This window comes from Ranitomeya variabilis, chromosome 1, assembly GCF_051348905.1.
Source record: "Ranitomeya variabilis isolate aRanVar5 chromosome 1, aRanVar5.hap1, whole genome shotgun sequence".
NCBI lineage: Eukaryota > Metazoa > Chordata > Amphibia > Anura > Dendrobatidae > Ranitomeya > Ranitomeya variabilis.
In genome coordinates, this window is record NC_135232.1 from 602,009,642 (window position 1) to 602,027,766 (window position 18,125).

Below are 18,125 nucleotides of genomic sequence, written 5' to 3' on the forward strand. Positions count from 1 at the left end.
CTGCTGCTTAGTTTACCACTAGATGGCGATATAAGATAAGGTTTGGATTTAAAGTAGACCGCCATCTGGGCAACATGTTCAAGCAGGTATCTCAAGTCAACATCCTGAATCACCCTGTTTCAAACCCTAGAAATAATCATAATTATTAACTACATGACTATTTCAGGGTGTGCTATTTACAAATTATGTTTTCTACATATTTTATATAAAACAGTTATAATTTTACATTTTTTTCTATGATGTAGGCCACCTTCTTAGTTTTTTCAGTAGTCAAAAGTCACAGAAAAGGTAGTGTTTAAGTTTCTGAGTTTTTATTTTTTTTTTTGCAGGTTTCGTTAACTAGAATTATACAATTTCAAAGTCAAATTATTTGCTGATCTGATGAAATATGAATGTCATATTTTTCATTTAAAAGGACACCCAATGGTTAAATTTCAAAATGCTACATTTATGAGATCTACCCATATTCCCACGTGTGAATGCAAAAACTTCATAAAGCTCATGAGAACCAAATCGATCAAGGAAAAAGTGATCATGATGGAAGCGACTTCCTGTTCATTTATTTTTATTGTAGATACCACAATGAGCCACCAAAATGTTCTAAGATCCTACGAGGTGCAATGAGATTTACATATTCACTTTCCATTTAGTTTTGTCAGGTTAGAGCAGTATCGGTTTTCCATGGTTGATATTCTCTAATTATCAGATTCATTTTGAGTAAAGAGATTTTGAAAACTAGCAAGCTGTTTGATTTGTTCTGTTTGCATAGAATGTCTCCTTATGAGTTTCTTTTTGGCTTTGGCGTCAAAGTGTTTTGGAGAACTTGGGGCCACAGGAATCAGGGTTTTTTGGCTGCCATGAACTGGTGAAGGAGCTTTGCCATTAGATCTTATATCTGGAATTGGAGGGTTAAGGTTGACGTTCAGTGGTGGTAAAAATCCTGGTCGGGTATGAGATATATGATCCAAAAGAAGAGTCCCAGATCCTCTCCTTTCAAGAAGACCAGGGGTCCTACGACGGACACTCATAGGAGAGACAGCGCTAGGAATACTCTCTAAAGATTCTCTAGATGAACTGGTAAAAAGCGTTAGAGGAGAAGCATTGTATCTTCTCCGTTCTAAAGAGACACGTCCAGAGTCTGGAGAACCAGGAATAGAATCAGGACAGAGGTGGGAATCTGATTCATAGTGATCCATACGTGTCAATTTATGATGTGGAACTCCTCGTAAGTTAGCCCCAATGGTAGGAGCCAAGGTGGCATTAGATGTTTCCTGAGTCTCAGGTGCTGTATTGCGCCTCGATAGTGGCTGATGTAGGTGGCTTAACTGGACCTTGTCAGCCCATGAAGAGTCTGGTCCTGAGGGATCTTCTTCAGACGACTGCTCTCCGGTTTTAAAGCAAGATGAATCTTGACCCTCTATGCTGTGACGTCTAGACAATAATGGTCTCTTGGTAATCGACAAGTTATTTATTTCTGTAATAATAGTTTCTTCTGATTCTTCAACAGTAGGTTTTGAAGCAGGCGCTGCGAGGTGGGAAGCAGCCAAGACAGAAGGGGCCACCAAACCCCAAGGTTCAGAGTTTAGCCTTTTAAGTTGCTTTTTGTTTACCATCCTTCCTTTATTAGATATGTGATCAGAGGTTTTAATCTCTAGTTTGCTGGTTGTGGGGCACGTCAGCCTGGTTCCCATATTGAAGTTAAAGACATCCCGAGCTTCTTCTTTCTCGCTTGCCGGAGAGAGGGATGTTTTTAAGTCAATGTCGGAGGGAGACATACAAACTGATGGGGATTGCTTTTCGTCAACTCCTGGTGAGGGGGGAGAGTTGAGATACTGCTTGGTTTTTTTGGTCCCAGAAGGAGACGTATCTGTGGTTATGATGATTACCTCTTTGCCTCTCGCTTTGCATGCATCCAAGAGGACCCTTAAGGTTTCTCGGTCACCTTTGTTAAGAGCATACATAAGAGCAGATGTGCCTGAGTAGTCTTTAATACTGGGGTCTGAACCATGTTCAAGCAAAACTGCAACAACACTTGCTCCGGATAAATTGCAGCAAGCGTGCATTAAAGCCGTTTTACCCATCTTGTCAGGCATGTTTGGGTCAGCCCCATTTTCCAGAAGGTATTTTACCATTCGGGACTTATTTTGTGGGTCATCATATTTGGCTAAGCAGGCTGCCATCAAAGGGGTTTCACCCTGGGCATTGCCCTCATTGATGTAAGCACCTCCTTCCAGCAAAAGGCGCGTCAGTCTGAATTTCCCTTGCCACACCGCCTTTAGTAAGGCACTGCCCTCTGTATGCAACATGGTGGCGTCTCTCATTGGTAATGTGGTCCAGGAACAGATAAAGTATCTGCTAAGCTAAGAAAGGAGTACAATGTTGTTTTGAAACTACACGTTCCCCAGGCATATATTTTTCCTGAAAAGAAAGTAAGAATAAAGTGAAAAATTACTTAAAAATGTGAAAAAACATCAGCAAGAATTGTATGGTTATTTACATTTTTAGATATTATTTTGTGACGTTTTACGGTTTATAAAGCTTGTTATATTGGAAATTTGCTTCCTAATTAGACAACTATTGAATGGCTTCTATACAACTGTACGAAGAAAATGGGAAAGGATGCAACATCCCCACTATTCCTGCTTCTCCTCCCTTTATCTTGACCAAATTTCTCACTCCTAAGTAGCACAGTAGAAGAACACCACATTCTTATCATACCAACTTATAAATCCGCCACAATTGCTATTACAAATAATACAGAAATATATCTATATTTATATACATGTAGCACAATAACAGATATAGGGTGAAGGAATGGCCAGAATCGGCAGAGCCCATGAGAGACACAATAAACTCTCCCAGGTGGATCTGTGAATCTTTAAGTGATTTCATTCTCCGGTGAACACAAGGCCAGTTCAAGTAATTAAATAGACTCGGTATAATTGATTGGTGAAATCCAGAAGGGAATTTGCATGTTTTATTTCAGTTTACAATTGTCCCATGTGACTGGAACAGGAAGAACTGGAAAACTATCATTGAATTATATCCATCGGAAGACATTACTTACAACAGTCACTGGAGCTATCTTCTCAATTAGATTATAAAAGGTTAAAAGAAGACAATAAACCGAGTCTATTAGCTCAACTACGTTATTTTCCTTTGGCCATACCTTATTTTTAATGTACTGATGAGAACAAGACCGGCCATGGATTAACCACTAGACCTATGAGATGTTTGAGAGGGTCTCAAAGCATGCAAGGTCCTCAGATTGTCTTGTTTACTATGTAGGTTCTGAATTCATAACAGGGTCACTAGGATCTAGTACACAAATCTCATAATAACAACCCAGTTCTTTTTTTTAACCCTGTGATCTGTCAATAAAAGCTCCAGTAGTGAATCAGCCAATTGTCCAAGCTTACAAAATTTTAGGAAATACTGGGAAACTCTCCACTGAGGCTGGTTAAGGATCATATGGACAGTTACAAAGGTTTTTAAGCTAGATATATATCCAATATCTTAAGTGCTTATAGTATGAAAGTGGACACAATGATGGTTGGGTGACGTTTTAACTTCTGCACATGGGTCAAGAACTTTCAAGATGACCCTTCAACAGACGGATCCTCCTGCTTCTCGTGCTATTAATTGAAATAAAGTACTAGACTGACTGATCTCAAAACTGCCGGCTAAGGAATCAGGCAGTAGGTTCTACAATCAAAGAGGTCATGAAACACAAGAGGTCAAAAAGTTATTTGATTCCCATTGGGTTAGTCTGAGTGTGCATTAATTTATTTGATTCTTAAAGGGTCTCAGCATCTCAGTAAGTAATAGCATATAGCTAGAATATATCATCACTTAGGTCAAACTTGTGGGACCTCCACCGATAATGGGAGTATTTTCTTCTGCGTGTGGGCAGCTGCAGTTCTCTGCAGTCAGGTAGCTGGGGTGCTGCGGTATAGAAAAAGGTGCATTTACAAACACAATTCAAAAACCTTTAGAGATTTTGGAACCATGTGTTATAAAATTCACACATTTCAAGCGCCAAATACCGGAGTCACGAGTTGTTTAGTTTCTCTATAACAGAAATTATGTAACTGCAGGATTGATTCCAAAAAAGAATACAATTTTAGTGATTAATAGCAGCCAGGGCAGTGTGTCGTACTGCAGTTCCCCCATGTACCCAATATGTGGCTTCATAAAACATGGAACCAATACTGCCCAGGCACAAGCAACCATAAGGGCCAAGGTAAGATTGGAAAGAGTGTTGAAGGGGAGATTGTCCAACTGCTAATTGCCCTCCACCCTACAGCAGATGGCAACATGGCAACCACTCTTGGAGGCAATAAGGCCACTTTCAGAAGCAGTATGGTGTTACAGCTATGTAACCTCACAGCGTCCAAAGGGAAGAAAGGAGCAGGGAGAGTGGGAACTATCTTGACCCTATTACAGAATTTTACAGAATTTGCTGCCTAGCATTTTAGGTGGCTCACACGTGGGTACTAAACACTCTCCAATGTAGAGAACAGCTCTGGATGTGGCTTTAGGTTGTAGAAAATAAAAGGAGGTTCAACATGGGATATCCCTCAACTAATTGAAGAAGATCTAGCAAGATGTATGGCCAAGAATTGCCTGTAGGAGAAGTATGATGAATGCAAAGATGAGCAATTTTTCTATAGTGTGTCTCTGGGCAAAGGGATTTCATAATTACTTTTTTGTAGACTCAATATTTCACTAATGCTGACATCATCCTTCCTTCACTAGTGATTTCAGTTGGTCATATACATAAGATGAACCTGAAAATTTCTGAGGGACCAGTAGACCATCTACAGCGGCATGTAAAAGTTTGGTCACCCCTGGTCAAAATTACTGTTATTGTGAACAGTTAAGCATGTTGAAGATGAAATGATCTCTAAAAGGGCTAAAATTAAATACATATAGTCATATTTTACATTTAAATAATTACAAAAAGAAAAATGGGCTGATGCAAAAGTTTGAGCACCCGTGGAGATTTTTGTGCTTAGAAAATGTTGAATGAGGTTTCAGACCTTAATTAGCCTGTTAGAGTTATGGCTTGTTTACTATCTTTACTAGGAAAGCCCAGGTGATGCAAATTTCCCAACTTTATAAAAACCCAGCCTCCTCTAACCTTGTAACAAAAAACAGCAGCCATGGGTTCTTCTAAGCAGCTGCCTAGGACTCTGAAAATAGTGGAGGCCCACAAAGCAGGAGAAGGCTATAAGAAAATGACAACACGTTTTTAAGTTACCCTTTCCTCAGTTCGAAGTGCGCCATATTTTTCAGATTATAAGACGCACTTTTTCCCTACAATTTGGGAGGAAAAAGGGATGTGGGGTCACAAGAGCCAGGGTTGCTGATTCAAGAGGTTGGCAGTGGCAGGAAAAGTGGGGCGATGCTGCGGACCCCATCCTCCATGAAGATGTCGGCCCGGTGAGAGGAGGTCCCAACACAGGGATATGTATAGGAGGGAACCTCCGTACATATTTTCCATACATATCCCTGCAATGGGACCTCAGCCCAACTGGTGCCGACATCTTCAGAGAGGACGAGGCCCGCAGCATCATCCCACTCTTGTAGCCGACCACCTGAAGCTGGCTCATGTGACCGCGCTGCACCCCCACAGCCCCCCAGATAAGCTACTGTTAAAACGGATTATAAGTCATACCATCTTTTTATTTAAAAATGTTTTTTTCCTATTTTCCAATAGAAAATTTGGGATGTGTCTTATAATCCGCTGCATCTTATAACCCCCAAAATGCAGTAATTAAGAAATGGCAGTTAACAGGAAAAGTGGAGGTCAAGATAATGTCTGGGAGACCAAGCAATATTTCAGTGGCAGCTGCTTGTAGGATGGCTAGAGGCAAATCAGATCTCCTGCTTGACAGCAAAATACCTACAAAAAGATTTAGCACCAGCAGACAGCTGCACAAATATGGCCTTCATGGAACAGTCGTCAGAAGAAAACCTCTCCTGCGTCCTCACCATAAAATTAAGCATCAGAAGTATGCAAAACAACATCTAAACAAACCTGATACATTTTGGTGCATTTTGGAAACAAGTCCTGTGGACTGATGAAGATAAAACAGAACTCTGTGGCCACGATGATCAAAAGGTATGTGTGGAGAAAAAATAGCACAGAATTTCAGGAAAAGATCATCTCAACAACTGTTAAGCATGTGGGTGGATCAATCATGCTTTGGGGTTGTGTTGGAGCCAATGGCACTGAGAACGTTTCACTGGCAGAGGGAAGAATGTATTCAATTAAATTTAATCAAATCCTTGATGCAAATGTAATGAGCTGGCTGGCTGTGACTGTTCTGTTATCATTGACATAGCATCTGTGACAGACACCGCCCCCGTGTGGCCAGAAGTTATACCTATGCCGAATGTGATTACAGAGAAACAAACTGTATTGGCTAGACTCCCCCCTGTTATGTCATGTGACCAGGAAGGAGGGAGAGAAGAAGAAGAGCCCGGGAAACCAGTCGGTACAGAGAGAGGTCTGTGTGTACTGGTGTCCTCCTGCTGAGGCGATATAGAGGATTGCCTGGATAACCCCTCTCTCTTGGAAGCTGACATCCAGATTGTTCCCAGCTCCCACACTGCGGAGCACTCAGCGGTGACATCTTCACAGATCCTGGAGCCCATGAACTGTAAGCGGGTCCTCTGTTGAGAGGCCGAACACCCCACCTTTACCTGCTGAACCCCAAGGACTACGGTCTGGACCTGAGAGACAGAGTTTTGTTTACTCCCTGTTGTTTTCTCCTCGGCTGGAGCGTCTCCCTGCAGCGTTGACAGACAGGCCTGCGACGTGGGAAGATAACCTCCTGGAGCAAAGGAACTGGTAACGTGTGGATAGGGACAGTGAGGGAAAGTTTGTTAATACACGTTATTTCTGTGAATAGGCATATTTTGTACTGTCTATTATTGTGTTCCGCTGTGTTAATGAAAATGTATAACAGTAAAGATACGTTTGTTAAGATGGAATCTGAGTGTGGAAGTTTTGCTGGGCCAGATCATGGATATGCATGGGCGGCCTTACCCTCGCCCACTTCATCTGGCGTAGTCGGCAGGATCTGTGCCCAGCAGGATTCCCACCCAGGCCCAGTATACAGTGAGAAACTGCCGCCGGTGTCCATTGTAAACCAGGTCAGGAAATTTGGCGGGCGAAACTACCCCATACCAGAGTGGGCGGAACAAGTGCGGATACTGGGAGAAATGTATAATATTGACCCTAAGACCTTGGCGGAAATGGCGGTACTGACGCTAGAGGGGGAGGCATGGACGACAGTCAGACTGGAGACGGTCAGGGGGCAGCGTGTGTTGGAGGATTTGGTGCGGGTGCTGGAAAAGACCTATGGACCTACTACGTACCAGGGAACACTGCGGTACCTGTTCTTCTGACGGACACAGCTTGAATGGGAGGACATTCCCCAATATGCAAATGCCCTTCAGGTACTCCTTGAACAAGTCTGTGCAAAAGGGGAAAAACTGGCTACTATAGCTCCTCGTGACCTGGTACTGAGAGACCAATTCGTTATAGGGCTGAGAGACCAGTATCTTAACCGTACGCTACAGGACTTGATTCGGATGACGCCGACTCTCACCTTCGCTGAAGTCAATCAGGAAGCCATAGAACGTTCTAGGGGACCCGTCATGGATGTGGGGACTCAAAGCACTGCGTGCAGATCCATATTAGACAGTAAACAGCCCAACAGTGACACCGAGGAGCTGAAACAGATGGTAGCAGATTTACAGCAACAGGTGTCACAGTTAACACTAGAACGACAGAGAGACCAGCGGATACGACCTAGCCGTCCCGCGGGACCGTGTTGGTCATGTGGTGACCCTCGCCACAGGGCGAATCGTTGTCCTCAACGAACAAACCATCAGTTACCACGACGAACAGAATATCAGCTACATCCACAAGCAGAGCCACCACGTCAGGTCTCACCACAATGGCCGCCGTTAAACTAGACACCCCTGCAGCTGAGGTTCGAGCAGCAGGGGGGGACAGAGAATGGGGTGTAGAAAAACAGAACCAGCAACGGAGTACTCTTGCCTCGAGTAGTCCTATACTTGAAGTCCTTCTGGAGGGAGTTGCGGTGCAAGGATTGATGGACACTGGGTCGCAAGTGACCACGATCTCTGAACAGTTTTATGAAAAGTACCTCAAACCAAGAACTGCTTGTGATCCAGATACCACCATTAAGATAATTGCGGCTAATAACCTACCCATTCCAGTAACCGGAGTCGCCTGGATGGATACGAAGGCCTGTGGACAAGACCTAGGGAAACGAGGAATCGTCATTGTCAAGGAAGGCTTCGGCTCCGAGACCCCAGTAATAATTGGAATGAATATCTTGAAAGACCTAGATCTTATGCTGTTGACAAGAAAAGGGCCCAAGTACTGGCAGAAAGTTACCAAACATAAACCGACTCGTCTGGCGTTCCAGCGCGTAATCCGGACCGTTGGACTTCAACAGATGGCAAAGGAACAACTACCCCTAGCAGCCATTAAAGTGCCCCGCTGTACCCGGATTACTTTGCCCGCTGAAAAAGAGACAGTCATTTCCCTGCCTCTTAACACCAACCGACAGCTTGAAGGAGTTGAAGTGTTAATCGAGCCGAGGGCTCCAAGTGGGAGTAAGCTAAACCCACTAGTCGCCCGGACCCTAGCCGTCGTGAGGAACGGAAGAGTCCCTGTCAGGCTGAACAACACCGCAGACGTAGGTGTAGCACTTGAAGCCGGCACGCAACTTGCCAGAGTATATGCTCTACCCACAGAAGTGACCACCATGGGACCCTTACAATTCACCCCGTCTACAGAAGATGGCTGGACGGTAACTGTTTCAGCCATGAATGCTCAAGCAGATGATGAAGACATTGGGCGAAAACTATTGGAAAAAGTGCAACTGGACCCGTCCCAGTACACCAAACAGGAAGTGTCTCAAATGGAGAAACTACTGCGAGAACACCAAGACTCCTTTGCAAAGCATGACACCGACTTCGGATACACCACCAGTATCCAACACGAGATTCCCACGGGCGATGCTGCCCCTATTCGCGAGAGGTACCGACAAATACCACCTCAACAATACCAGGAGGTGAAAAGCCTCTTAGAATCTATGCTACATGCCGGAGTGGTGCGGGAAAGCCAGAGCCCATGGGCTGCACCCGTGGTGATAGTCAAAAAGAAAGATGGATCCGTGAGATTTTGCGTAGACTACCGTCGGTTGAACGCTTGCACGATCCGGGACTCCTATCCACTCCCCCGGATCGAAGAGTCACTGACCGCCCTGAAAAAGGCCAAATATTTTTAGTCTCTAGACTTGGCCAGTGGATATTGGCAGGTCCCCATGAGTGAGAAGGACAGAGAAAAGACCGCCTTCATCCTTCCCATGGGCCTGTACGAGTTTGACCGGATGCCATTCGGCTTGAGTAACGCACCAGGGACCTTTCAGAGACTGATGGAACGCTGTCTGGGAGATTTCAACTTAGAATTCACGCTGATATACCTTGACGACATCGTGGTATACTCCGCCACCTTCGAGGATCATCTTCACAAGCTTGGCAAAGTGTTCCAGCACTTGAAGAAACACGGCCTGAAGTTGAAGCCCAGCAAGTGCCGTCTATTCCAGCAGGAGATCGATTACCTGGGGCACCGGATCTCGGCCGAAGGTGTCCAATCCTCTCCAGAGAAGATAGCAGCTGTCCAAGAGTGGCCACAGCCAACTACCATCAAAGAAGTCCAGGCTTTCCTGGGGCTAGCGGGCTATTACCGCCGATTTGTCAAGGACTTTGCCCGGCTTGCGGAACCACTGCATGAGACCCTCCGAGGGACCGCGAACAGTCCCAGAGGACGACGCATCAGCTGGGGGCCCGACCAAGAAAAATCCTTCCGGGTGCTTCAAGCTGCTCTGACATCACCCCCTATTCTGGCATTTGCAGACTACACCTTGCCGTTCCAGTTATACACCGATGCCAGCCTTCAAGGTCTCGGGGCGGTCCTCTTCCAAGTCCAAGATAACAAGGAACGCGTAATAGCCTATGCCAGTAGATCCCTCCGTGACACCGAAAAGAACCCCGTCAACTACAGCTCTTTCCGCCTGGAACTCCTGGCCCTGACCTGGGCTATGACAGAGAAATTTGCTGGCTACCTGACAGGGGCGGAGGTGCTGGTCGTGACAGACAACAATCCTCTTGCCCACCTAGAAAATGCCAAACTAGGGGCAATGGAACAGCGCTGGATGGCAAGGCTCTCTAGATTCCAATACAAAATTAAATACAGAGCGGGGACGGAGAATCAGAATGCTGACAGCCTTTCCAGAGTGACCTCATCCCCGCCAGTGGGGAACCGGGATGAAGAGTTGGAGGGAGATGAACTGCCCGACTTTGCCCGGCTAGCTAAACAAATAGAAGATAGCCGCCAGTATGCTGTAGGTGGGATCGAAGCCGTAGTGGGGTCCCCCCTGTCCCAACAAGAATGGGCCAAGCTTCAAGATCGAGACCCTGAACACGTCTTACTGAAACAGTACGTGAAGACACAAGAGAAACCACCCTCCGAAGTAAGAGCTCGACTATCAACCAGGGCTTCTGCCCTACTTGCCCAATGGGATCGGCTGATCATGAAGGATGGAGTCTTGTATCGCAGGGCCCTTTTATCCCATATGCTGGAAGAATGTTTGCAGATTGTCGTCCCGGTGCAGCTAGCCCATGAGATGGTGGCTGAAGCCCACAGAAGGAACGGCCACTTCGGCATAGACAAGACCCTCCGGTGGACCCAGCAATTCATTTTTTGCCCAGGACTCCGTAAGCTGGTTGAAAACGTCTGCCTAAGCTGTCGTACATGTGAACTCCACAAGTCTACTGAGCAGCATGCACCCGTCCAGACCATTAGCACATCCAGGCCCCTCGAGTTGTTGATGGTGGACTATCTGTTGATCGGAACGGCGAATAGTGGCTACCAGTACTGTCTGGTGATGGTGGACCACTTCACGAAATTCGCCGTCGCTGTTGCTACCAAAGATCAGACTGCCGAATCAGCTGCACAGGCCATCTGTCAACACTTCGTTCGGGTCTACGGGTGTCCGGAGCGGCTGCACTCGGATCAGGGGGCGTGTTTCGAAGGGCGAGTCATTGAAGAACTTCAGCAGATGTATGGAATCAAGAAGTCCAGGACCACCCCGTATCATCCACAAGGGAATGGCGCGTGTGAACGTTTCAACCGGACTCTCTTACAACTGATCCGAACCTTAGCAGAAGACAAAAAGCCCGACTGGCCTCGATTCCTCCCAGAACTGCTGTGGGCCTATAACAATCAAGTCCATTCTGTCACCGGATACACGCCTTACACCCTCCTTTTTGGCCGCCCAGGCAAAGGCATCTATGAGCTACACCTGTCTAACTCTGATGAAGACACCTGTGGTACCTATCCTTCCTGGCTACAAGCACACCGTCAAAGGATGGAAACTGTATACTGGCTGGTGGAACAGCAGATCCAGGACCAGGTCCACCCTGATCCACTTCCAGTACAAGAAGACCTACTGAGTGTGGGTCAACTAGTCCTAGTTCGTATAAAGAAACCGCAAGGAAAACTCCGGCCCAAGTGGGAGACCGAAGTCTATCGAATAATTGGACACCCGTACCCTGGTGGCCCCGTCTACCAAGTACAAGGCGAAGACAGCGGCAGCCTCCGCACCCTGCACCGTAACATGTTGCGCCCCTGTTGTTCTCAGCCTGACTCCCCTCCTATAATGCCTAGAGAGACGGATGTCACTAATACTGTGGGAGACACCGATACCGGGGATGTAGAGGTGGAAAACATCCCTACCCCTGCTCGCCTGACTGACAGGTCTGCACCCCTTACCTCCTCGACTGACTTACCGACTGGGGCGGAGAGTGGAGTGACTGATCGGGGAGAGAGACTAGCACCCGTTAGGCGGACAGCGAGGACCACCGCAGGAGTGCCCCCGGGACAGTCCTACAGAGACCAATATGTGTGGCCCTTTTCACAGCCGGGTCCTACAACCTCCACAGCCATCGCCGTCCTGGAGACAGTCGTTGACAGGGACTGCCAACCTTCAAGTGGGGGGGCGTGTAATGAGCTGGCCGGCTGTGACTGTTCTCTTATCATTGACATAGAATCTGTGACAGACACTGCCCCCATGTGGCCAGAAGTTATACCTATGCCGAATGTGATTACAGAGAAACAAACTGTATTGGCTAGACTCCCCCCTGTTATGTCATGTGACCAGGAAGGAGGGAGAGAAGAAGAAGAGCCCGGGAAACCAGTCGGTACAGAGAGAGGTCTGTGTGTACTGGTGTCCTCCTGCTGAGGTGATATAGAGGATTGCCTGGATAACCCCTCTCTCTTGGAAGCTGACATCCAGATTGTTCCCAGCTCCCACACTGCGGAGCACTCAGCGGTGACATCTTCACAGATCCTGGAGCCCATGAACTGTAAGCGGGTCCTCTGTTGAGAGGCCGAACACCCCACCTTTACCTGCTGAACCACAAGGATTACAGTCTGGACCTGAGAGACAGAGTTTTGTTTACTCCCTGTTGTTTTCTCCTCGGCTGGAGCGTCTCCCTGCAGCGTTGACAGACAGGCCTGCGACGTGGGAAGATAACCTCCTGGAGCAAAGGAACTGGTAACGTGTGGATAGGGACAGTGAGGGAAAGTTTGTTAATACACGTTATTTCTGTGAATAGGCATATTTTGTACTGTCTATTATTGTGTTCCGCTGTGTTAATGAAAATGTATAACAGTAAAGATACGTTTGTTAAGATGGAATCTGAGTGTGGAAGTTTTGCTGGGCCAGATCATGGATATGCATGGGCGGCCTTACCCTCGCCCACTTCACAAACATAACACCATCTGTAAAAAAGTTGAAGTTGAAAAGGAGATGGTTTCTACAAATGTATAATGATCCTAAACCCACAAAAATCCACAACACACGACCTCAAAAGGCGCGAGCTGAAGGTTTTACAATGGTCCTCACAGTCCCCTGATCTGAACATCATTGAAAATCTGTGGCTAGACCTCAGAATAGCAGAGGACGCAAGACGACCCAGGAATCTCACAGAGCTGGAAGAATTCTCCAAGGTAGAATGAAAAAAAATGCCTCAAAGAAGAATTGAAAGACTCTTGTCTGGCTACAAAAAGCATTTACAAGCTGTGATACTTGCTATAAAGGGTGCTACTAGATACTAACCATAGAAGGTGCCCAAACTTTTGCATATGCCAATTTTCCTTTTTGTAATTTTTAAAATTTTAAAAAAGGCAATATACTGTACATATATACAGTATATATATATATATATATATATATATATATATATATATATATATATATATATATATATATATATATATATATATATATTTCTTTTTTTGCCTAAATACAAAGTGAATGTGTCGTCTTTAACTTTAGGCCTTTTTAGAGATCATTTCACCTTCAAATTGCTTAACTGTTCACAATAACAGTAATTTTGACCTGGGGTGCATAAACGTTTACATGCTACTAATCTATATGGGTTGGATTTTAATATATCCAATCCTTTTGTTGCCAGCCTTAGTCTCCACCATCAAAGTTAGGTGGAGCAAGGTTTTTTTTTTCATTTGCTCAATTTCCCTGCACTGCCCCTATAGGAGAAACAAGGTGTTACAAGCAATCCATCGAAATCACTGTGTATCAGTCATAATTCAGAGCCAAAACCCATGCTACATAAAGTGGTCTGTTTCTTTTAGCTGACTAATAGAATTTCACATAGAGTTGTATTAGGCTAGGTTCACACTGCGTTAACAGCAGCCCGTTCAACACATACGTTAACGGGCTGCTGTTAACGCAAGTGCCGACTTGTCACATCGCTAGCGCAGATAGAGCATCTGCTAGCTCTATCTGCGCTAGCAGTGACAGACCCGGAAACGCTGCAGCCCGTGTCTCTGGGTCCGTCACTCAATGACGGCACATAGCTAGCACACGCCCATTGTGGGCGTGCGCTAGCGATGCATCCGACATTGAACTAACTGGCAGCGTTAACGGACTACGTTACACCGCGTTATGCCGCGGTGTAACGTAGTCCGTCTAACAGATGCATATAATGTAATGTGAACCCAGCCTTAGACAGACAACCCCTTTAAGTTTAAAGCTGCTGCTATAAATATTAACTGGTGGTAAATAACATAGGTATTGTAAAGTAGGCTGATACTTAAGATCCCCAGTAACACCAGTCCACTACAAGAGACAACATGTTTCCCTGAAAACAGCGACACTCCGCAAGCTTATATAATCAAATATAAGGGATCAATTGTCCATTGGCTCCTGAATATATGTAAATCCATGCAATGTATACTATTGATCTAGAGAAGATCAATAAGATCTGTCTTATGCAATACTTGTTTTCATTCATACAAGCGTCTTCATCTAGTCATCATGGATTAAGCATGGTCAACCATATAAGGATTATCCTTCCTCACACGACACCTGGTATAGTCCTGAAGACCACCTAGATAACTTGAATGGAATTAACCTAGTTCTGATTGACTTTTTAGTTTTTTCATGTTTAGGACTATTTTGAAACTCAACCACCATGTGTTCTCTCTAAAGAGGATTGGCAAAAAAAATGAACATCAGGGTTCCACATCTTTTTTTTGTTCCTTATATGTATAAGGAACCCGATAATAAAAAATCTGGTAGCACTGTCATCCAAGGGCATACGTACCACAGAGGTAGACCAAGTGACATCAATAAGGTTGGTAGAATGTCGAACCAGATCGGGTTGGATCAATTTTCTTTCTATAGACCTACAAAGATTAAACCAGGGACCCCCTTATGATGCTGGTTATCACTACCTAACCCTTGGCCACCTGGGACAGGAGCACTTTGTGTTTGTTAGACCCTATCTCTGTTTCATAATTCTAGTTGAAGGACCAGTGGTGATAAGATCACAGCATAGGTTTTTAAGACCTATGAACAATGACCCAACCTGGTCTGGACCTGCTCTTTCTATGGATTCTGTAGCACACATGGTTTTGCTTTATCAGCCTCCTTGGATGATCCCCTCTCTAGAAGTCCTCCAAGAAAAAATTATGGAAAGGGCAGAGAAAGCAAGTCTTCGTGACTTGCGTGGCTAGGACTGTGGCGCTATGTACTGGCACCTCCAAAGGTGGGGGAATCTCTATTTTAATTTCTGCTATGTAAGCTGCCTGTTCTCACCAGTCAAAATACAATGGATTGTAGAAACCAGATATGAGGAGCATTTTAAGGTGGACTTGCTCAGTACCACTGCCTCATATCAAAGAAATGTGATAAGGGGTTCAAGCACATGAATCTGAAATAGACGAATATGGGCTCTTTTACAGGCCTACAAAATTTTCCACTACATCCATTGTGGGGCATAATATGGCGGCAAATGGATTGCCTACAGATTCCCAGATGCTTAACGTGACACCAAAGATGTCCCAGGGATATTTTTTTATTTGAAGGTTTCAAGGCAATTGAGACACTTTAGGTCCCCTTTAGGCACCCAAGTCAAATCCAAATATCATAGCAACGCCTTAGGGGTCATGTTGGTGGCCTCATAAGGTAATTTCTTCTAATGTGATGAGGCATGGAATTACTATTTATGCTTTCTTCTGTAAGGGTGGAGCTTGGTGTCTTTCACAGACCATAGTAACATTGCTCCTGCGGTGCCCAACTAGCCAACCCGTGCCTGCAATCAGCCTCAATCATATTACATTATCGTCTATGGTAAATGATTGCTTTTGATTGCCATCACCTCATTCTGGGTTTTATTAAATCCCGGTTATATATATTTTATGAGTTGAAAGCTGGAACCGATGACTGTGCGCGCGTAAGGCTATAGAGAGCCGCCGCTCACCATGCAAGGGGGGTTTTGATATTGCTATCGCTTACAAAGAACAGGAGTGTAACCACTCGAACGCCATCATATTACCAATGCAGATCATCTTTTATACCACTGTGTTATGCAAATCCTTCACAGCTTTTTTTTTTCTTACACAGGCTGGGAAAAGTGAACAAGGCCGTTAGAAACGAATCATTATTCATTAGGGTTATAATATTATTTTAATATTTCAAAAGTGGGGGTAATTGAAAATTATAACCATCTGCTCCCTTATTCCCTGGGAGTTTGGATTTTTCCTGGGGAGGTTTTTATTTGTAGCAACATCGCAGAATTATCCCTTGTTTCATGAGCTGCAATATGCTGCAGAGCTTAGCAAATAAACACAAGGGGTGGGCTGGTAGGGTTTAATTAGTGTGTATGGGTAATTATGCATCTAAACGAGGCCTGTCCGTCTCCCCGGTGACACGTTAATATCTTGTTATTTAAATTTTATGATAAAGCCAGGAAAAGAATTTCACTACATATTATTTTATTAATATGTTTTATATTATTGTATTTTTTAATTAAATTTATATTATTTTTTATTATTTTTTGCTATTGTTTTTACATTATTTAATATTTTCGTTTTATTTTTAGATTATTATTTTCTGTTTTATTTATAGACTATTTTATATCATTTTTAGTTATTTTTAGATTATTATTTTCTGCATTATTACTTTTGTTATTTTTACGTTATTAATATTTTTGAATTATTTTTGCTATTATTTTCATTTTTATGTTTAGAATATTTTATTTTTTTGTATTATTTTTATATTATTTTATTTTAAATTATTATATTATCTCTTTTTGCGTTATTTTTTATATTATTTTATTTCTTATTTCATTTTCAATTTTTTTTATTAATATTATTATTATAGTTTGCATTATTTTTATATTTTTCATATTTTGGTTATTAAAAGCATTTTTGCCCATTTTTTTACCATTTTAAATATATTATTATATAATTTTTTTCAAACAGTTTCTACATTTCTCTAGCCCATAAATTGGCACAAATATCATTATTTATTTATTTTTTATGCATCCTGGGCAAGAACAAGTTAGGCAAAGGTGCCTGAATGCATTGTAATCAGGCTCTTCCAGATTAACCCATTTCGAGCAAATTCTCAAACGCCTTTTCAGGAGTCTAAAAATAAACAGGGTGGCGCCATATATTTTTTTCCATCCCCCCCGTTATTCTAGGATTCCATATTTGTGTCTCACCCATCTCCCTGTCCGGATCTTACAGAGCAGTCGGTTGGTGGAGATTTAACATTTTCCAAGAACAAAATATTTTTTAAAAAAATCACAAATTGAAACACAAAATTATAATACGTGCTAAACATAAACATAAAAAAATAACTAATAAATATAATAGATAAAACAGCACTACTGGAATGCTATAAAAGCTTAAAGGATTTTTGTACCATAGTAAGAAATACCACCCTGGTACCAGTCTCCTCATCTGTGCCCGGGAATGATGCTGGCATGCATCCCTGCAAACACACATGGATGGTTACATAGGGTTAGCGTGCGGCTCACCTGGTAAGCTTCTCTCCCTGCTAGATCAAAGCTTGCAAGGAACACAGCTTCGCCCCATGCACCATCTCCTTTGGCATGAAGGATCCCTGTATATTCCCACTGTAAATTCATGTCTGGAAAAAGAGAAAGAATGGACTTCCCTTTGTAGGAAAAAAAAATCTATTTTTAATTTTAAAAAAAATGTAAAAAAAAAATCTATAAACCTAATATATTGCTTTAAAGAAGCTCCAGTGTATGGATGTGTGAGTGAGAATAATCCTACGTCCCCCCCCTGTTGCAGGCTGCATACGATCTGGTGCCTGCAAGTCACTGTCACAGAATGAACAGCCCTGAGAGACCCACGGCTGCTATTTTTAGCTCCTTTCCCATAGAGCAGAAGTAGATATTCCATTAAAATACACTGAGGCATACGACTGCACCAGAATCCAGAGTCCGGGGCGGCCACCGCATCCTCCAACCCTGCGCTGCCTCGTCTTCCGCATGCTGGTTCCCGGCGCGCTTCTGCTCATTAACTCCTTGGCTGCACATCCTTGCAGAGTAGATCTTAGGAGGAAAGCGATGATGCCAAAAAAGAAAAATATTGGATCTTAAGAAAAATAAAAAAATTCAGAATTTTTCAAATGGAAAAATGCAATTTGCAGTTTATTTTACTTTACTGTCGA

General features: G+C 43.8%; 1 protein-coding gene across 1 annotated transcript; it reads right to left on the reverse strand.

The window, feature by feature from the left end:
• Window positions 1-294: 294 nt before the first annotated feature.
• On the reverse strand, window positions 295-17,890 carry ANKRD34A (ankyrin repeat domain 34A). Its single transcript, XM_077259117.1, has 2 exons — window positions 17,464-17,890; window positions 295-2,418 (listed from the first exon to the last, which is right to left on the reverse strand). Exon 2 carries the CDS (start codon window positions 2,319-2,321, stop codon window positions 696-698), a length of 1,626 nt encoding a protein of 541 aa, XP_077115232.1. The 5' UTR covers window positions 2,322-2,418; window positions 17,464-17,890; the 3' UTR covers window positions 295-695.
• Window positions 17,891-18,125: the final 235 nt, after the last annotated feature.